Source organism: Perca flavescens, chromosome 12 (genome assembly GCF_004354835.1).
Source record: "Perca flavescens isolate YP-PL-M2 chromosome 12, PFLA_1.0, whole genome shotgun sequence".
Taxonomy (NCBI): Eukaryota; Metazoa; Chordata; class Actinopteri; order Perciformes; family Percidae; genus Perca; species Perca flavescens.
The window spans coordinates 26,140,680-26,159,819 of NC_041342.1; the positions used below are offsets into that span (position 1 = coordinate 26,140,680).

Genomic DNA, 19,140 nt, shown 5'->3' on the forward strand with positions numbered 1-19,140 from the left:
GATTAAATTTCAGAAGGCGTTATGCAAATGATGCCATCCATCCATCCATTCATCCATCCATGTCAAAGTAAACTTTATTATCCCGTAAGGGGAAACTTGTGGTCTCAAACGTCTCCTCAATATCTGTGTGTGCGTGTGTGCATGTGCGCGCATGTCAAAAACAGGACTTAGAAAGCCCTTATATGTTCTTCCTCATTCTGATGATTTTGATCGATTGTTTTGCGTCTCTTTAACGAGCATTTAGCTGAACACGATATTCCTTTCCGAGTAATCTGGTTTACGTCAAGTGTTACTTTCCCTCCCTCTGAATTTCTTCTCTCCTCTTCCTTTTTTGTTATGTTGCCAGTTGCTCAATAAGGTTGGGAGCTCGGGGCCAACACGTCAGCATTTTGATGATTTCCACCCGTGTCAGCTCTATCAGATCTGCAGTTTCTCCCTTTTTGCCGTGGTTTTTGCAGTGACACATCAGCTGAAAGGAACTTGATTAAACCCGTCTCTCCCATCTTTTTCTCTTTCTCTCCCCCCTTACTTGTCTTCCCAGACTCTCCTCCCCTGTCGCAACAGAATGGAGCAAATCAGGGAATCAATTCAATGTAATCATGACAAATGAGTCCCGGCGGTTAGCAAGTATTTTTTTTTTGTGTGCATGTGTTTGGGACAGGGCTGCTGGGAAATCACAAATGAATCAATCAGCTGTATATCGCATCAGCAAACACTGTAGGAGGGAGGGAGGGATGGATGGATGGATGGATGATGGATGGAAATATGGATGGATAGGCAGAGGGGAGGAGAAAATTCAGTGTTGTCAGTGTGTGTGTGTGCGTGCGTGCGTGTGTGCAAATACACATCTGTTGTGCAGAGATAGATGGCTGATTGAATACAGGGCCATGTGGGTGTCTGTGTGCGTGAATGAGAGCGAGCAGGGGGGTGCTGTAAACCTTGGAGCTGTCAGAACAGATGGGAGATGGGAAGGGCTGCAGGCTGGGAGGCATGTGTTGGCTGCTGGATGTGGATGAATCCTGCAGTAGGCCACTTTTGGAAAGGGACAGTGAGATCAGAGGAGAAAAAAAAGGTGGTAGTGGTCTTTGTTCCACTGGATGTATTTCCGCTGAAGACGCAGTAAATTGTAATGTGTCATCGACGTAGAGAAGCGTTCAGAGACAGAGTCAGTCTATGGGTGGCTGAGCCAGTGCATTTGACAAGGGAAGTGTGCGTTTAGGTTTGTTGTTGCTGTTTAATGGCGACCTCAAACTTAAGTCAAACATGAATTGCTTAAAACATATCTTTGGTATTTCTGCACTGCCATTTGTTACTTATTGGCCGACATATGTGCCGATACATCTGTTAAAAGCTATTATTACATTTTACCGGGCAACACTGGTAAAAAGTACATAAAAAGGAAAGCAATCACTGTGTTTTGCTCTACTTCTTTTTTTGTCAGTTCTGGTCAACACAGACTAATTACCATCACGCCACTGTATCTGACATCACTGTTGTCTTGATTAATAGACTTATTTTATGAGATTTAACTTAAAGGTCCCATGGCATGAAAATGTCACGTTATGAGGTTTTTTAACATTAATATGAGTTCCCCCAGCCTGCCTATGGTCACCCAGTAGCTAGAAATGGCGATAGGTGTAAACCAAGCCCTGGGTATCCTGCTCTGCCTTTTAGAAAATGAAAGCTCAGATGGGCCAATCTGGAATTTCCTCCTTATGAGGTCATAAGGAGCAAGGTTACCTCCCCTTTCTCTGCTTGTCCCGCCCAGAGAATTTGGCCCACCCATGAGAAAGAGAGACATTATGGCTTTCAAACGAGCAAAGTGGCAGTTGGTCAAGGCCACACCCCAAGGAAAGCTAACTGTGGGACTGGCTCTAATGTCTGTAATTCTGCACCAAGGCTGAATTTCGGGAAAGAGACTTCAGATACAGTATTAGGGGACCACTAAGGCCTATATAAAAGCATCCAAAGAGCACCATGTCATGGGACCTTTAAAAACAAATGCAGCCCTCTTTACTGTTGCAGCCCCACTTAATGATTTACACTAACAATATCGCACAAGTTAACCTGCCATTGTAGGTTCACGGTTGTGTCGACATCCCCACTGTAGTGTTTGGGTAGTACAGGTCAAGAAGGTGAGTCTTTGTAGCTGGCAAAGTAACGTGGACGGAGATTGAGAGCTATTAAATGCAAAGCTTTAATAAATGAGTGGAGAAACATAATAAATGCACAGGATTCCTTACGGGGCACGAGGGGTCAGTGAGTCTAATGAGCGTTAGAATGCTTTCGGTTGTCACAGTAACCAGATCTCTTCTCTAGACACTTGAACACCTGGGAGATTTTTGGAGCAACTTGTTCTACTATCATCATCAAAACACCAAATGAGTGAACATGTTTTGGAGAAAAAAAACGTGATCTAAAGGCTTGTGGTGGACCAACATCTAGATACTTGATGTAGTTTTTTGTCTTTGATTTTCTACCCATATATTGCTTTACCAAACCGGGAATGCAGTGATCCCATGTGGGCGGCAGTATGAAAGAGTGGCTTTTGGTGTGTGTGTGTGTGTGTGTGTGGGGGTGGGCGCAGTGGGATAACTAGATGAATGGAATCAAAGATCTTTTCCTCAACTGTGTTTGTCTGTCTGTCTGTCTGTGGGGCCTGTGGTGAGGATTTGGTTGAATAAGACTATGGTTTGTTTGTGTGTGTGTGTGTATGTGTATGTATGTGTGTGTGTGTGTGTGTGTGTGTGCGTGTGCATGCACACTTTGGCTCATTGCCCGGCTCCATCTCCCCAGCTGATTAGGGGTTAATCGCCTATGAGCGTGGGGAGGTCTCTGCCTCCTGATTGGCTGCCTGGATAGTGTGGGCGGAGTTGCGATCGAGTGACAGATGGCATACAACAGGGAGGGAGGTAAGCAGGGGTGTGTGTGTGTGTGTGTGTGTGTGTGTGTGTGTTTACATCGGAGGGGGGGGGGTCCTCTAATTACAATAGCGAGATGTACAATGGTGGTAGTCTTTTCTCCTCTTTTTATTGTCTCTTCACACTTTTTGTGGTTTTCTCCCACACATCGATGCAACAAGTCCTACGCACATGCATTCTCATGTATTTAGATTGAAATGAAAATAATCCAGATTAACAAGAAATCCTTATGTAAAATCTAAATTCTCTCATTTGACAAGAGAGTTGGGGAAGCTGCTGTGGTGCATGGCGTTTCCTCTGTCACTAAACACAATCAGAAGGAGGATTATAGCTGAGGTTCGAATGCACACAGCTCTATATGTAGCTCTTGATGATGTGCATCATGCACGATGAAAGTGTCATTGTTAATAACCACAAATGACAAACACATACTCTCTTCAGCATAAAATAAAGTTTTTTAGGGCAAGTGTGCATCAAAAAAGACTTAAAGACATGACATACACAGGGCCATGTGATTTCCCCCCCAAGGATTAGACCATATCATTGTACTTGGTAACACTCCCAGTTTACACACATCACGCTAATTCACCTTTGTTAGAATTTTTGTTTTGTTTAGCCGAATCAGTCCAACAGCACGAAGAGAGTGTGTGTGCGTGTGTGCGTGCATACGTGGACTGTCTGATGCAGCGTTTATCATGTGACATTGCATCCCCATCTGCTGAAGACACACTGTCTCCCTCAGCCTTTATATATACACACACACACACACACACACACACACACACACACACACACACACACACACACACACACACACACACACACACAAGCACTCAGAAATATGTGAGAGCTGCAGGAGCAAAATAACAGGTACAGTTTGACCCAGAGCATTTGAGTATTGAATCCCCAAGCTTTGGGACTAGATACAAGTTTGATGAAAGGAAGAAATAAATATACTCAACTGTGAAGTTCCTCAATGTTCGCCTAGACGCACACATTGGTTGGTGTAATGTCAAGTATCCTTTTGGCTTTCAAATGATGAGTCAATACACATTCATCCTGTCAGTTTTAATACTGATTGTTTGCTGTATATTTACCAGACAGATATGAGAGTGGTATCGATCTTCTCATCTTTTGATCCAGAAAGCAAAAAAAGTCTATTTCCCAAAATGTCAAACCATTCCTTTAACATTGAGCAAACGAGCAAATCACAAGAGACCTAAAAGGTGTTGTTATGAAGCCAGACATAAAGTCTTTCTTTTACCTAATCAGTTGGCAACGGCCATGTTGTGTGGGCAAATACTTGACCAAGGAGGTATGAATGCCAACAAAATGCTAACTTATGGATAATTAAACCCAGCTTTGTCGCGGGTTTTATGTGTGAAACTGGAAAGCAATAGAGCGGAGGGTTGCCAGACAGACGGACTGTGAACTGTGCCATTTTAGACTTGATTGAAAGTGAAAAGAGCAGTGGTGTCACCATCACATTCATCCCTTTGGTCTGAGCAACAATAGACTTTACCCTAGGCACAGACGGACAGGAAAGAGGGGGGGAGTGAGGGGGGGGCAGGGGGGCTAGATCTGAAGCCAAGACAGAAAGAGAAAGCAGCCCACTAAGCTGTTGGAATGTCTTTATACCTAATATCATCTGCCATCAAAATTTTTACACTCATCTGAGATGCTAGACTGGATTTTTGGAGACAAGTGTAGCGATGACTGACAATACATTATTTAGACAGCTTGGAGGGAAGATAGCTCTCAAATGTTCCGCTGATGCTTTTAAGAAATGCTCTACCAAGATTTTTGTCTGATCCTTTTGCTCCATGATGGGGTGATTTCAGCAGGAAGATCTGAGTTCAGACTAAGCTGTGGTTAGTGCAAATTGGCTCTATGGGTATATCCATTATAAAGCCTTTTTTTTTGTGTGTGTGGCATTTCTGATATTACCAACTGCTTTGGATGCTGGTTTGACAGGTGGGATGGAGAGATTACAATTACAAGACTCTTTATGTATATCACTGGCAGATGCATCAGCCTCTCTCTCTCTCTCTCTCTCTCTCTCTCTCTCTCTCTCTCTGTGCTTCTGCAGTCTGTTCTCTCTAAGTGTTACTCATCCTTCCCGTCATAGTCAGATGCCCTGTTTGGCTGTTTGTGTTGGTCAGTCATGCCCTTTTGGAAATCGGTTAGTTGTCTGTGTGGTGCTTGATATGTTGATGCGCAGGTATGTGAGCAGGTTTTTGGGCTACTCGGTATGTTGGTGAAGTGATGTGCTGGTGGTGGAACGGGGCCATCTGTGCCAGTTTTTGTAAGCGTGTCGGTCAGTAGCTCACTTGGTGGTATACATTTGGTTTTGGCGGTTACTGGGTCAGATGGTGTGTGCGCTATGTTAGTCTGTCGCTTGGTAGTTCAGATGGTTTAGCTGCTTACAAACCAGAAATAACACTGCATTACAAAACGCGCAGGGTGCTACTTTGGCAAGTATGCGTTTCACAGGTACCAGTGAGAAAATAAAATAGGATCCAGTCATAACATACCTGTAAGATATCCAGAGTTGAGGTATCTGAATCAGTATTTGGAAAGAAAAAGTGGGATCGGTGCATCTCTACTTTACGTTCATCAACGTATTATTCAAACTGGAATTCCTGGATCATATTTTTTTCTCCTATACCTGTAGCACAGCCGCACCAACAGCGGCAAGGCGCTGCTATTTTTTGTCCAAACTCAGTCTTAGTTGTCGGTGATTTGGTGCTTGTATGTCGACAGTCTGGGACGTAGGTTGAGATGTCGATCTGAACAGCAGGCGGCTATTATGCTGGTGGGAAGTGTTGAGCTGACAAGTTCGGTCCTGGTTCAGAACGTACATTGGTCAGCAACCAGGTGGTGTGACAACGCCGCGTGTCAATCCCTCATGTGGTCGCATGTGGTTTCCTCCCTTCTTCTTCTGTTGCTCTTCATCTTCCTTTGTCAGAGTGAAAGCAGTTTTCACTTGATAGGATCTCAGCGCGCGTGTGTGTGTGTGTGTTTATGTGTGTATCTATCTGCGTCCTCGCGCGTGTGTGTGTGTGTGCGCGCGCGCCCGTGCGTGCGTGCTCACGACATTTGGTTTGGAAAGCCTATTGTGGGATTTTGCCAGGAAGATGGCTTAACACTTGCTTATTAGGCTGCTCTACCATGTTGGCCCATACCCCAGAATTGTGTGTGTGTGTGTGTGTGTGTGTGTGTGTGTGTGTGTGTGTGTGTACGCGCATTGGTGTTTGTTCGTTTAAGATTTAGACCTGTACCTTTTTTTTTCTAGCCCATGCCCAGAATAGCCATATCATTACTTTCTTGTTAGCTTGCCCTGCCTCCTACCCTCTCTCTCTCTCTCTCTCTCTCTCTCTCTCTCTCTCTCTCTCTCTCTCTCTCTCTCTCTCTCTCTCTCCTGTTTTTTGTAGCTTGAAAGCAGCAGTGGGGTTGCTATGGTTTGGTGAGATACAGTAATCCAATGTGTACACACACACGCACACCTCACCTCATAAATAATTGACCTGTCACAGTGAGACGACAGGACAGACCAGATACACTCTCCCCTCCTCTTTTCTCTGTTCTCCTCACATTTCTCCTCCTATCTTGTCCCCTTTATCCTCTGTTTCCTCACTTGCCATTCTTTTACTCATAGTATTATTTTTGTTCCACCTCTACCTTTCCGTCTTTTCAGTTCTTCTCTCGTCACATTATTTCTTTCAGTGTCTGGGCTACGCAGGATCCCTGCAGTTGATGGCATTGCAATGAGAGGCTATCATTAGTTCTTTATGCTTTTATTTATTTAGTAAAAGTTTAAGTGAAATCAATCAAGATGTACATAAACAAACATTATACAACCAGGACTGCACTACTTACTTATTCATATGGCAATCAAGTAAGAATAGAATTAAAGATAACTCCCACATGCCTGGCACTAGTCTTGATGGAGGGTGCCAGGTTATCAAATGTGTCAAATTGTGATGAGTTTACCACAAACTTATTGCTGTCGATTTTTTTTTCATTGAGCTTGAGGAAGTTATTAGACATCTTTTATTTGATGTCAGTCTGACAGTTTTTAAAGGACATCAGACTGCTGCTGGTTCCTGACTTCACTTGCGTTCATAATATTTGTATCTAGACCCAAATTTGATGTTGCCTGGTGTTAGACCTTATTTTTGACACTCTTTAAAAAGGCCACAATGGCTTTTCTGACTGCAAAGACTACAGCTGTTGGACTGCTGATGCGTTAGAGGAAATAACAAGCCAGTGGTCAATGTTCAAAATCCATCCACCCAATTCAATGTGCCAAATCAGCCAAACAGCTGCTTGTTGGCCAGCGAGAGCCAATGATGCCTGACATACCGCTAAAAGTACAAGCAATGGTTTCCCTCAGAGGCTCAAAACCTAAGTTATGCTTAGTTTGTGAAGGCCCTAAAGAGATCACCTCTACAGGCTACTACCCTTACTATCCTGTGTGTGTGTGTGTGTGTGTGTGCGCGTGTGCGTGTGCGTGTGCGCGTGCATGCGTGTGCAGAGAACGATCACACCCTAGCAACCCTCTTTTCACTGCACACACACAAATGCATAGAGACATAAGGAGAGAGAGGCAGCCAGAGTATCAGATGGCACAGTGTCCTGCTGGAGACGTCTCATTAAGATGTGTGTTTTGTACCGAAGGTTCATTCTGTATGTTTGTAGAGGCTCAGATTACCACAAATGCTTCTTTTCTCCTTGCAGTCGGGCACACCAGACCCAGATAGAATCCAACACAAAGGAAACGGGACACATTGTGATGATGTCAAACAACTTTAACTTTAGGGAACCTGGGAAAACGATATACAACGTGTGTGCTTTGTCTCTGATGTTAGCTTTTGCAAAAGTACTGTAGTTTTAAAAACAGTGAAAACCTCTGATGTTTCCATTAATGTGGCAGTTACCTGTCACCTGTCATCAGACACGCATTAAAATGTCAGTCCGGATAGTTAGTAAAACATGCTTTTTAATGTGTTTTTTTTCCATCACTGAATGCTGAAGCTCACTCATCCTCCCTTCTTCCCTGTGTCGTTGCAGGGTTTCACCTCAGTGGCACCGTAACTGAGCCCGCCACATCATCAGAGCCGGAGGTCACCCACAAAGTGGCCATCAGCTTCGACCGATGCAAGATCACCTCCGTCACCTGTGGTTGCGGGAACAGAGACATTTTCTATTGCGCCCACGTGGTGGCGCTCTCTCTTTACCGCATTCGCAAGCCTGAACAGGTAATCACCACAGCGTACAAAATACATCTATGTCAATGAGAAGTCTCACAGATGTCACTCACATACTGCTGGGATCAGTGACACTGAAAAAGTCACAGACCAACTCATGTTGACTCACGTGTGTGTGTGTGTGTGTGTGTGTGTGTGTGTGTGTGTGTGTGTGTGTGTGTGTGTGTGTGTGTGTGTGTGTGTGTGTGTGTGTGTGTGTGTGTGTGTGTGTGTGTGTGTGTGTGAAAGGTGAAGCTGCGGTTGCCCATCTCAGAGACGTTGTTCCAGATGAACAGAGATCAGCTGCAGAAGCTGGTCCAGTACCTGATCACAGCCCACCACACTGAGGTGCTGCCCACCGCTCAGAAACTGGCTGACGAGATCCTCTCCTCCAACTCTGAGATCAACCAGGTCCATGGTGAGAGGGCAACCTTTGTGGCAAAACTTTAGCTCACGTTTGATTAGAATGTAGAAATGCACAATATTGTTATATTTAGAGCAACATTCACATCTCACTTATCCACCAAATCCATCTAGAACCGATGTCTAATCAGTCCCTCCAGAAAAACGCGATTATGCGATCGCATAATTCAATGCATAATCAGCCAAAGTATGCATTTTTTCAAATACGCCGCATAAATTGCAGATTTCTGCGCAAAATACGCGGGGCTTTCATGATTTCATAATCCCCGCATTTTCGTTGCAAAAAAGTCACATATATCTTAACAGAAAGTTGAAAAATGTTGAGTTTACTTCACACAAGAGCAGCCATTTTCCCCTGTTGCTATGGGAACATTATGAAGTGACGTAATTACGCGACGTGAACTTCATCGAAAAGCATGGTTTTGGTGGAATCCCTTTTTTTTCTCTTTTTCATCAAACCGCAGTTTTTGCAAGTTCCCACAATTTTTGCAAGTTCCCACAATTTCCTCGCATAAAATTGCATAAATATCCCGCATATTCCATTACATAATCAAGGATTTTTGCCCCCAACAATCAAAAAAAAACTCATTTTTGTGGAAGGACTGTCTAATGTCATTAATGCAATGCAGTCAATGGGAGAGCACAGCTCGTCTCTTAATCGTTGAAAAGTTAAATCTGTTGAGGTGCAGTCCCTTTCCTCTGCAGTGATATCTTCACAGCAACAGGACAGACTTAAAAGCTTACAGACTTAAAACATGCCGCGTGCTAGTCTACAGGCTGTCATACGTCAGAGCCCTGATTACTCGTGCAAAGCAGCAAGGCAGGCTTCAAATATGTCGTTTGATTCCTTAGTTCCCTCTCTCCAGTGACTACCTCCTTCCAGTGGCAGGAGTATGTGGAAGAAGGCAGAATGATGAAATGAATGCAGGGGAAGGTAGAGAGAGATGTGTGCAAAGGAAAAGGGACACTAAGAGGAAAAGCACTCACATGGCACTCTGGGAGACGGAAAGGAGAGGAAAGATGAAAGGACCGGAGAATGTAGTGAGATGAAAAAGAAGAGGAGAACCACAACAGACCTGCATCAGGGAAACGGCAAACTAGACACATCCTTTCGCCAAACAAAACTCTCTTTCTGTTGCTTTATTTCATCCTGCTCGCTAAATGTTGACATTCTCCAGCTCTCCTGTCCAGGAAGACCCGCGCTGTGTTTCCTGGCTGTGTTTCCTGGCTGTGTTTGACAAGGGGGATCCTGGGGGTTGAAGTTCAGTCGATCCAGGAGCGAGGCGTTCTTTGATGGGGGGAAAGTTGCAGTTTGCTGTTGCGTACTCCGAGCCAGTTGGAAACACATCTCTGGGCTTTCCTCAGCTCGCTTCCTGCTAGATCAAAGCAGCATTCCCCTTTCTGGGCATATTCACATTTCCCCGTAGTGTTACTCAGAGACACACACACACGCACGCACGCACGCACGCACGCGCACGCACGCACGCACGCACGCACGCACGCACGCACGCACACACACACACACACACACACACACACACACACACACACACACTGCCGAACAGAAGAAAAATAAAGTTGGCCTTATATTCCCTCTGTGCACTATTAGCATAAAGCGAGCCGCTTTTCTCAAGTGTGACGTAGGTGCACTGTAAGTTAAATGTAAAACAAATAGGTATGAGAGCAGTATCTGTGTAACAATTCAATTTAAAGTCATTTTTAAAATTACTTTTTGCTTTTAGGATCGGATTGCTAACTACCCATAAGTTCTGAGGACGACTTGAATGACATGTTAGGATGGAGATAAGGGAAAAAAAGTGTTTGCGTGGCTGTCTGAAAGTAAACTCCATTTACCATGGTCACCGTATGTTTATTTTTTTTGTTCGAGTGCGAATTGGGAACAGGAAGGAATGGAGTGACTGGGTGAATACACAGACTTTACTCTGTTTACACCAGCTTTGATGTGGGGAGAAGGATGTTAATGTTGAAACAAATTGCGCTTCTCTGTACAGTTTTGTTCAGCTTTTCATGCGATTGTGTTCTTTTCTGTCTGAATGTGTTTCTGTCATTGTAGCATTGTGGGTGCCCGTCATTTAATGTGTGCACATGTGCGTGCGTTTGCATTCCCAGGTGCTCCGGACCCGACTGCAGGCGCCAGCATCGACGATGACAACTGCTGGCATCTGGACGAGGATCAAGTCCGGGAGCAAGTGAAACAGTTTCTGTCACAGGGAGGATACTATGGTTCTGGGAAGCAACTCAACTCCATGTTCGCCAAGGTATAAATCACCACTTCCTTCTGCTCCATTATGTGGCCGGGACTTACGTATTGATTCATATTATCATAATCATCAATAAGTCAAATCTGTGTTCATTTGTCATCCCTTCATTGTTTTGCTCAGCAGCAGCCTATCCCAAAGCACCAGTGACCAATTAGAAACTGCACTAAAATATATATATATGTATTATACTTTGTTTATATGATAAGGATGAATCTCCACTAGTGAAAACAATCAAAGTTAAATAATTCTTTAACTCAATAGGATATTGTTTTGAGAAGATTATTTTTTTTACAGTTCTTGTTACACACTTTAATTGGAACAAGAAATATGGTGAGCTCCAATGAGGTTTGAACATTTCTTAAAGGGGTACTCCAGTGATTTAGTATTGCACCTCCATACAGTTGGGAAAAAGAATGGTCACAATGGACGCAGCGCTGATATATCCTGACTTATAGTGCCTGGTATGGGTCAAGCTCAAGCCTACGTTTCCCATAATGCAACTCAGTGTCTGTTGTCTTTCACGATACTATATACCAGCCTGATAAATTCAAACCCTACGCCTCCAGTTCGTAACACAGGCTTTCTGTAAAAATAAAGAAATACATAAATGGATATATCTGTGTATCATTTAGTCAGAATTTCTTTCCATTTTTTTTTTTTTTTTTTTTCTTCATATTGAACCCAGTACTTCGGTTCTGTCAAAGAATGCAATGATTTACAGACATTTGAATTGAAACGCTCTGCCCCTTGCGTCCATTCAACTTCTTGTGTCCGTGTAAAAGTATGGTGTCCCACTGGGAAAATGGCACAAACAGGTCCTGAGAGCACATTGAGATTTTATTAACTGTATTATTCAAACTCTATGCCACATTTTGAATATGGTTGAATGTAGTTTTGCAAGTCCTATTATACTCTGAACACTCTCTTTTATGTAGTGGTTATGTTGATTTTCAAGATTTTATAACCGCTAGCTAGCTCCACCATTAACCGTCTTTGTGCTAAGCTAAGCCAACCGCCCCCTTGACTCCAGCTCTATACTAAACAGACATACATGAGAGTGGTATCTTTCTTCTCATTTAACTTCCGGCAACAAAGCAAATAAGCATATTTTCCAAAATGTCACACTATTGCTTAAACATCAGTAGTAGTCTCAGTCAGTGCTTGACAAGTATGTTAACCCAAGCTGTGTGTTTAATCTCTAGAGGTTGGGTCTTCAGTGCATTTTGGATACAATTACACATCCATTCAAAGTGTTTCTTTCTCTCCTGAAATACATTCTGATGAGCAAGGATGCGCATCAATACCAGATGGAGGAAGGTCAAAGTCTTATGCATTACATACAGTGAGTAAGCCTGCATTCTCCCGGGTCTTTCCAGGTGAGGGAGATGCTAAGAATGCGAGACTCCAATGGTGCCCGAATGCTGACGCTCATAACGGAACAGTTCATGGCAGACCCGCGGCTGTCGCTATGGCGACAGCAGGGCACGGGCATGACGGACAAGTGTCGGCAGCTCTGGGATGAGCTAGGTAAGAACCGTCAGAGACATGTCCCACAGAAACACACTGTCAAAATGACTTACTTGTTAATATGAGTTGGCCATATCAGTTTGCTCACATCTCTGCAGAATAAATCCAGACAGCTAGCGGAGTTTTCCGTTGCACGACTAAAACAACCTTTGATCGTACACAAGTTCCACCAAAACAAGTTCCTTCCCGAGGCTATTTTGCAGAGGCACCGTGGCTCCGTGCGGTGCTCAGCACCGTCCAAGAAGATTGTGATGGGTTTAAAGTGTTCATATTATGCTTTTTTGACTTTTTTCCTTTATCAGGTTATTTATCTTTTTTGTGCACGTTACAGGTTTACAAAGTGAAAAAGCTGAACAGAAAACACTGTTCACAAACTGCTCCAAACAGCTCTATTGTAGTCCAGCCTTTACTTGCGTGACGAACGTGCGTCACTTTGTAACACACGTAATAATGCTCGCCTAGCCGCTAGCATGGCACTCCCTCATACACTGCTTCTGACTGGCTAGTAGTAGGGCTGCTCGATTAGGGGAACATTTTCGGTGAATATTGAAATCAAGATAATTTAACACGATTACTCGTTGACTCCTGGAAAGATGTTGCAATTATTGAACTTAAAAAACTGTGGAAAAAGTTAAATAAATCAACCGTAAAAAAAACATACAACTTTGAACTTTGCCTTAATACTTTTCCTATTGAAACTATTTTTTCATTCCGAACACGAGAAAATAAGAGTTTACTTGCAAAACTAAACTAACTAAATAATTGTTTTTCTCAATTATTCTGTTTTTGTGATCATTGGGAGCCAAAATCACAATTACGATAAAATCGATTAATTGCACAGCCCTAGCTAGTAGTCCTTACCTAGGTACTGTGCATGTGCGATTCCCAACAAAGATGGAACAGAAGTGAGATGTCTCACTCTGTAGCTAAAACAGAGAGCTCAACAAACAGGGTGAAAAGAGGAGCTGCAGCAATGTGCAGTACAACAAAAATATGGTGTTTGTTGAAAATTAAACCATGTAAACCTATTCTGATTTAACCTCTAAATACAATTATGAACCTGAAATTTAGCATAATATGAGCACTTTAAAAGAAATGCCCAGTTCAGACCAAGGATTTGCGACGAGACGAAACCGTTTTAGAACGTCGCAGGGAAAAGTGGCAGCGTTCTGAACCGGCCCGTCTCAGCTCGACTCAAGCCAGCTGATGGTTTCGCTGCGACTCAGTCGCAGAGCCTCGCTTTAGAACGTAAGGGACGTCACCTGTTTTAACAGCCGATAGAGAAGTTGGCTGGTAAAGTCAGCTATAAACTGTAGAAATAAAATGATCCATAATCCATTTTCTTTTTATTACAAACAGCTGGTCGAAATGGCAGAGTTTTAGACGGAGCCTCAACGACCGCCCGAAGGCACGGTAACGTTATACGGTCAAGCGAGAGAGAGAGTGACTGAAGAGAGGGAGCGCCCAGCGGTGTTAGAACAAAGCAGTGAATCCGAGAAAGAAAACGTGTTTTCGTTACGTGTGTTCATCGCTAGAAATGCAACTGTAGCAAGCATCTCACTATCACTAACGTTATCCACGGTCATATTTAGATGAAACTAATGATATATCCATTTACAAAAAAGCCTAAAAGTCGAAGTTAAAACGGAAGTAGAAAGAGGAGTTGTTATGGAGATGATACACCATCTCGTCTCGTCGCAGTGGTGTGAGCTGGCAGCTTTTAGAACGCTGCAGACCGGCTCGTTGCAAGAAGTTGCAAGTTTCAACTCGTCTCGTGGCGAATGTTTGGTCCGAACCGGGCTTAAACCAGAGCACGTTTTTCTCCCATCCCGGAATGCTGTGTGGACTAGCCAGACCCTCCTCCGCAGTACTGTTGAGGAGGGCCTGGCAGTGCGAGACTACTGTAGGTCAGACAGACGTGTCCATCCTGTGAGTTACTCGGACACATTGGCAGTCAACTTGTCTGGTTAACCTTCAACCAGCCAGTAAGCTATTAGGTCACCCAGTCAGCAGCTTCTCCTCCTGCTCGAGCCTCTCCCTTTCTCTCACCCCCCCCCACACACACAAAGTGAATGACAAAGGCTGCCGATCAATACAGCTGCTCAGTTTCTCTGCAATCAATCTTAGCATTTAGGAGGTCAATGAGAACACTTCCTGGGTGAGCGACGGGGATCGTGACACAGACACAGACAGAAATAACAGCCAGACGGCCGGGGTTTGCTGCCTGATCATTTTCGTCAGAGAAGCAGACACCTGACAGTTGATCCCGCCCGAGGTCTGTGTATGTAGAACAGGTGTTTTTAGTGCAGTAAGTCCCCTCTGTTGGTGCAACCAATATTATTTGGAGTCATACAATATGGTTGTTTTTGTTCCCCTATTTTCACAAAGGAAAACTTTCAGTATCTTAGAAAGCACTTTCCAGGGCCAGTTGAGTTCCCTTAAACAGTACTCCAGAACTTCTGCTTCCTTTTGTATCCTGACCTCTGATCGCCATTCTTTCCCCAGGTGCATTGTGGGTGTGCGTGGTGCTAAATCCCCACTGCAAGAGCGAGGAGAAGAGCGGCTGGCTGAAGCAGCTAAAGAAATGGGGCGACATGGACGTCTGCCCGCTGGAGGACGGCAACTACGGCAGCGAGCTTCCAAACATCACCAACGCTCTGCCGCAGAGCAACCTGGCACAGGGTCAGCGCAAACACACACGCACGCACACACACACACACACACACACACACACACACACACACACTGTGTAATCAAAATATGAACACACACCGACATTAATCTTATACGCTGTGACTCTCGGAGAGATGACAACGTGACAATTTCACTGACTGTGTGTGTGTGTGTGTTGTGTGTTGTTTTTCTCAGACTCTCTGTCTAGGCCGAGGAGGTCGGTATTTAGCCGGGCTGTCGAGGCCTGCGACCTCCACTGGCAGGACAGCCACCTCCAGAGGATCATCAGCAGTGACTACTACATGTCTCCATCCTACCAGAGAGAGGGGGAGAGCCTGCTGTTCAACCCACAAGGCCTGCCGCTTTGGCTAGGTGAGCGCACGCACGCACACACACAGACTTTTTTGGTAACACTTCAATAAAGCGGTAATTCATTACTCATTTTCAGGAAATTGTATTGCGTTTACCTACTGCATCATATTTAATCGAATAAAAAAGTTTCTGTGTATAATATATAATAATAATTTGCTTAAAAAAAAAGCAATGAGCGATGCACACACTTTCTGGATAACCGCATAGAAAAACTTTATTTGCAGTGGCATTCCATATACACCTAATCTCTAATTCCACTGAAACACACACACACACACACACACACACACACACACACACACACACACACACACACACACACACGCACACAGACTTATTCTGTTGATATTGAGGCCAGTATCTGCAGTAAGCAGCTTCCAGCTAAGATCTGTCAGATTCTGCAACTTAAGCCAGCTATCAGACACACACGGGTGTTTTGCTGAGACTGCACTGTGTGTGTGTGTGTGTGTGTGTGTGTGTGTGTGTGTGTGTGTGTGTGTGTTTGTGAGTGTGTGCCTGTGCTATTACTGACTACATCTCCCACAGTGTCCACATGTCCCACAGTGTGTGCGTTTGTAAGAAAGAACTACGTCTGTGACTGAGAACAGAAAAATGTTGTGTGCGTGTGCATGTTTATCTCATTTAGCTCAGTTCATGTGCGCGCTAAGCTGTCCTGACTCCACCTTATCTCACACTCAGACCACGTCCCGACTGCATGCGCTCGCGTCGACGCCCTGCGTTCCCACGGTTATTCCAGGGAAGCATTGCGATTGGCCGTCGCCATCATCAACACGCTCCGCCTCCAACAGCAGAGACAGATGGACATCTACAAGCACCAAAAGAAAGGTAAACACACACACACACACACACACACACATATATATATATATATATATATATATATATATATATAGTGCTGTTCATTTTCTAAAGCCAGTGCAGGATCATTTTAACATTTGTCTTTCTCTCCCGCTCTCTTCTTCTCTCAGAGCTTCGCCAGAGGGGCGTGACTTCTACCACCAACCTGGAAGGTTGGGTGGGCCATCCCTTAGATCCGATTGGCTGTCTGTTCACCACGCTCACCGAAACCTGCCGCGTGGACGACGACAACACCATGGATACCGGAGGTACAAGAACAGAGATATGCTTCTGTTTCTCCTTTTTATCATGATAAAAAAATCACAAAACTTCACAACAGACTCGTTTTGAGGCTCTGTTCACTTTATTAAAAGGCAACAAGACCGACATGCTTGATTATTTGCCATTACAAACCTGAATACAGTCCCCATGACTACTCCTGTTTTGATGCATCATTTAGCACTGAAGAAGTCTAACTCAGAAGATGTAGACATTCTCCTCCCCTTACGCTATCTGCACGTTACCCTCTCGCTAGGTGAAACAACAGTGAAAGACGTATCACGTAGTCGACATACGTCTCTTAATGTTTTGTGAGGCATTTTCTTTTGTGGGGATTTAACCATTGTAATGCCAGGGCTCACCTCCCTAAAGCGCGAATTATACTGGCCGTTCCCAACCTGGCGCGCGCCATCATGCCAAGGTTGCGGCGCGCGACAAAGCGGAAACAGGAAGCATGAACGAGCTCCTGGGCAACGTGATGCCAGGACTCTGAGTGACTGCAAGTCTCTCTTGTAAACTTACTGGGTTAAGATGAGTTCTTTTATGGCGAATGAAAGGCTTGATCCGACCAAGTAGGTCATCGATGCCAGTTCTGCTGTTGTTTACCTTTTTTTTCTTCATCTACTCCGTAGAAAGAGTAAAGTCGGTAGCCTTTCCTCATTAGCGCCACCTCTGTTCAGGAGAAGACTGCAACTAGTGTCGTGACCACCAGCGCGGGTATAAACAGTCACGGCGATTCCATGACGTCACATTTGCGTGCGCCAGCTGGGCTGCGGCCAGTATAATTCACGCTTAAGTGCAAATGGTCCACCAAAACAAGTTTATTTTCGACACTATTTTGCAAGGGCGCCGTCGCTGCATCCTGGGCTTCACGCCACCCAAGACAATTGTGAGTGGTTTAAAGAAATACAAACAGAGCATTTTTATTTATTTTTTTTACTTAGTGCTGAATTATGATAGGTTTAAGCAGACCTTTCTTCAGCGCTAAAACAAAGTGTGGAGATAGGTCTGGTTATGCGAGACTAGCACTAAAGTGTCTTTTACTTGCTGATTTTCTGCAGAGGTAATCCTGTTCTGGTGCACCAACAAACTATAAATAGGAGATTATAGAAGGCTGGCCATGAAGTTCTGGCATGGACAATATTCTGTGTTGTAGGTTCACATTGTTCTGTACAAGCTCAAGAACTGAGTCACTTAAATGTATACTGTAAAGATATTATTCAGACATGTCCAATGACTTATAATGTCACAAGTATAGCCACCCATTAGCATATATTAAGAACAAAATAATTTTCCCTCTGTGTGTCCACTGCTATTGGCGGGGTTCTAAGGTAACTTACCGTTCACTGAACCTATAAAGAGTAAGCCAAAGCCTTGGCATGTACTTCAGCCAAATACATACTCAACCACGGACCTCATGGGTCAACGAGCTTGTTTGCCAAACACAAGGTATAATTCCTTGCACACTTCACCAGCTGATGCAGTGTAACCCTGAGCAGAGGTGATAGGGCACACCAGCAGTGACTCATTAGACAACAGACTCCATGTTCTTATATCAGGACCGGGCCCTATTGTGCTGTAGAGAGCCATAAACTAGCAAAGCCTGAATGGATTGTGCTGGAACACCCAGCTCATTTAGACCACACTCCTGTTGTGTGTGTGAGTGTGAGTGTGTGTGGTATGTATAGAATCCATCACCATTTGCATTTCTCACCCTGCTCAGGGCCTTTTTTTTTTTTTTTTTTTTTTTCCACCAGTGGCCATTGCGACAGAGCAGAATAGGGGCTGGGTTTTCCTATTGTTACCCAGCTACAGGGAACTATTGTCAATCCAAACAATGCTGACCCCTGGCACACTCATCGGTGCAAGTGTGTGTTGGCGATACAGTGAATGATTGTCTTATGTTGTTTGGGGAATTTGAGAAGAGTGGTATGACTATTTTGCGCGCGCGTGTGTGTGCGTGTGCGTGTGCGTGTGTGGGGCCCGGTCACTGTGCTTTATTCCTCTCTGGAAGATAGCTGGGAACATCTGTTAAAAGGAGGGGTGGAGCCAGACTATGTGTCGACCAATCCAAATGCAGTTTTATGTCTGATCATTTCAAATCAATCAACAGCCAATGGACAAAAAAAAAAAAAAAAAGTTTGCACTGGGGTTAAGCCTATAAAATCAGTTTTCCCTTTTTCCTGTATTTCCACAGACACACACACACACACATCCGTGGAATAAACAGGATTGAGGGGATCTGTTGCTCAGAGGGGATTTAAGCATAATGATGGAGTGGGGGAGCAGAGAGAGAATAAATGGGCACCAATCAACAGCTGATACTCTCATCGCATCTGTTCTCACTTATTGCTGTCGAGCACTGGTGTAGGGTGTAGCAGTCATTTTAGATTAGTGATCACAGTCTATGGATGCTGTATTTATATAATGTTACACAAGCTGTATAGCTATATGTACACAGACCATACCATACATGTTTCATTTTCTCAGGTTTTTTTTCCAAGTCTCTCTTAATACAATATACACATGCCTATATGTACTTTGTTACCATTTATT

General features: G+C 44.1%; 1 protein-coding gene across 1 annotated transcript in view; it reads left to right on the plus strand.

Moving 5' to 3' along the window:
• Positions 1–19,140, plus strand: part of zswim5 (zinc finger, SWIM-type containing 5) — a 62,356-nt gene that overhangs the window by 36,506 nt on the left and 6,710 nt on the right. Inside the window, exons 2-9 of the mRNA XM_028593593.1 lie at positions 7,995–8,182; positions 8,420–8,588; positions 10,724–10,872; positions 12,252–12,402; positions 14,908–15,084; positions 15,271–15,447; positions 16,147–16,293; positions 16,437–16,574. Of these exons, the coding sequence (XP_028449394.1) occupies positions 7,995–8,182; positions 8,420–8,588; positions 10,724–10,872; positions 12,252–12,402; positions 14,908–15,084; positions 15,271–15,447; positions 16,147–16,293; positions 16,437–16,574 (1,296 nt within the window). The remainder of the gene's footprint in view (positions 1–7,994; positions 8,183–8,419; positions 8,589–10,723; positions 10,873–12,251; positions 12,403–14,907; positions 15,085–15,270; positions 15,448–16,146; positions 16,294–16,436; positions 16,575–19,140) is intronic.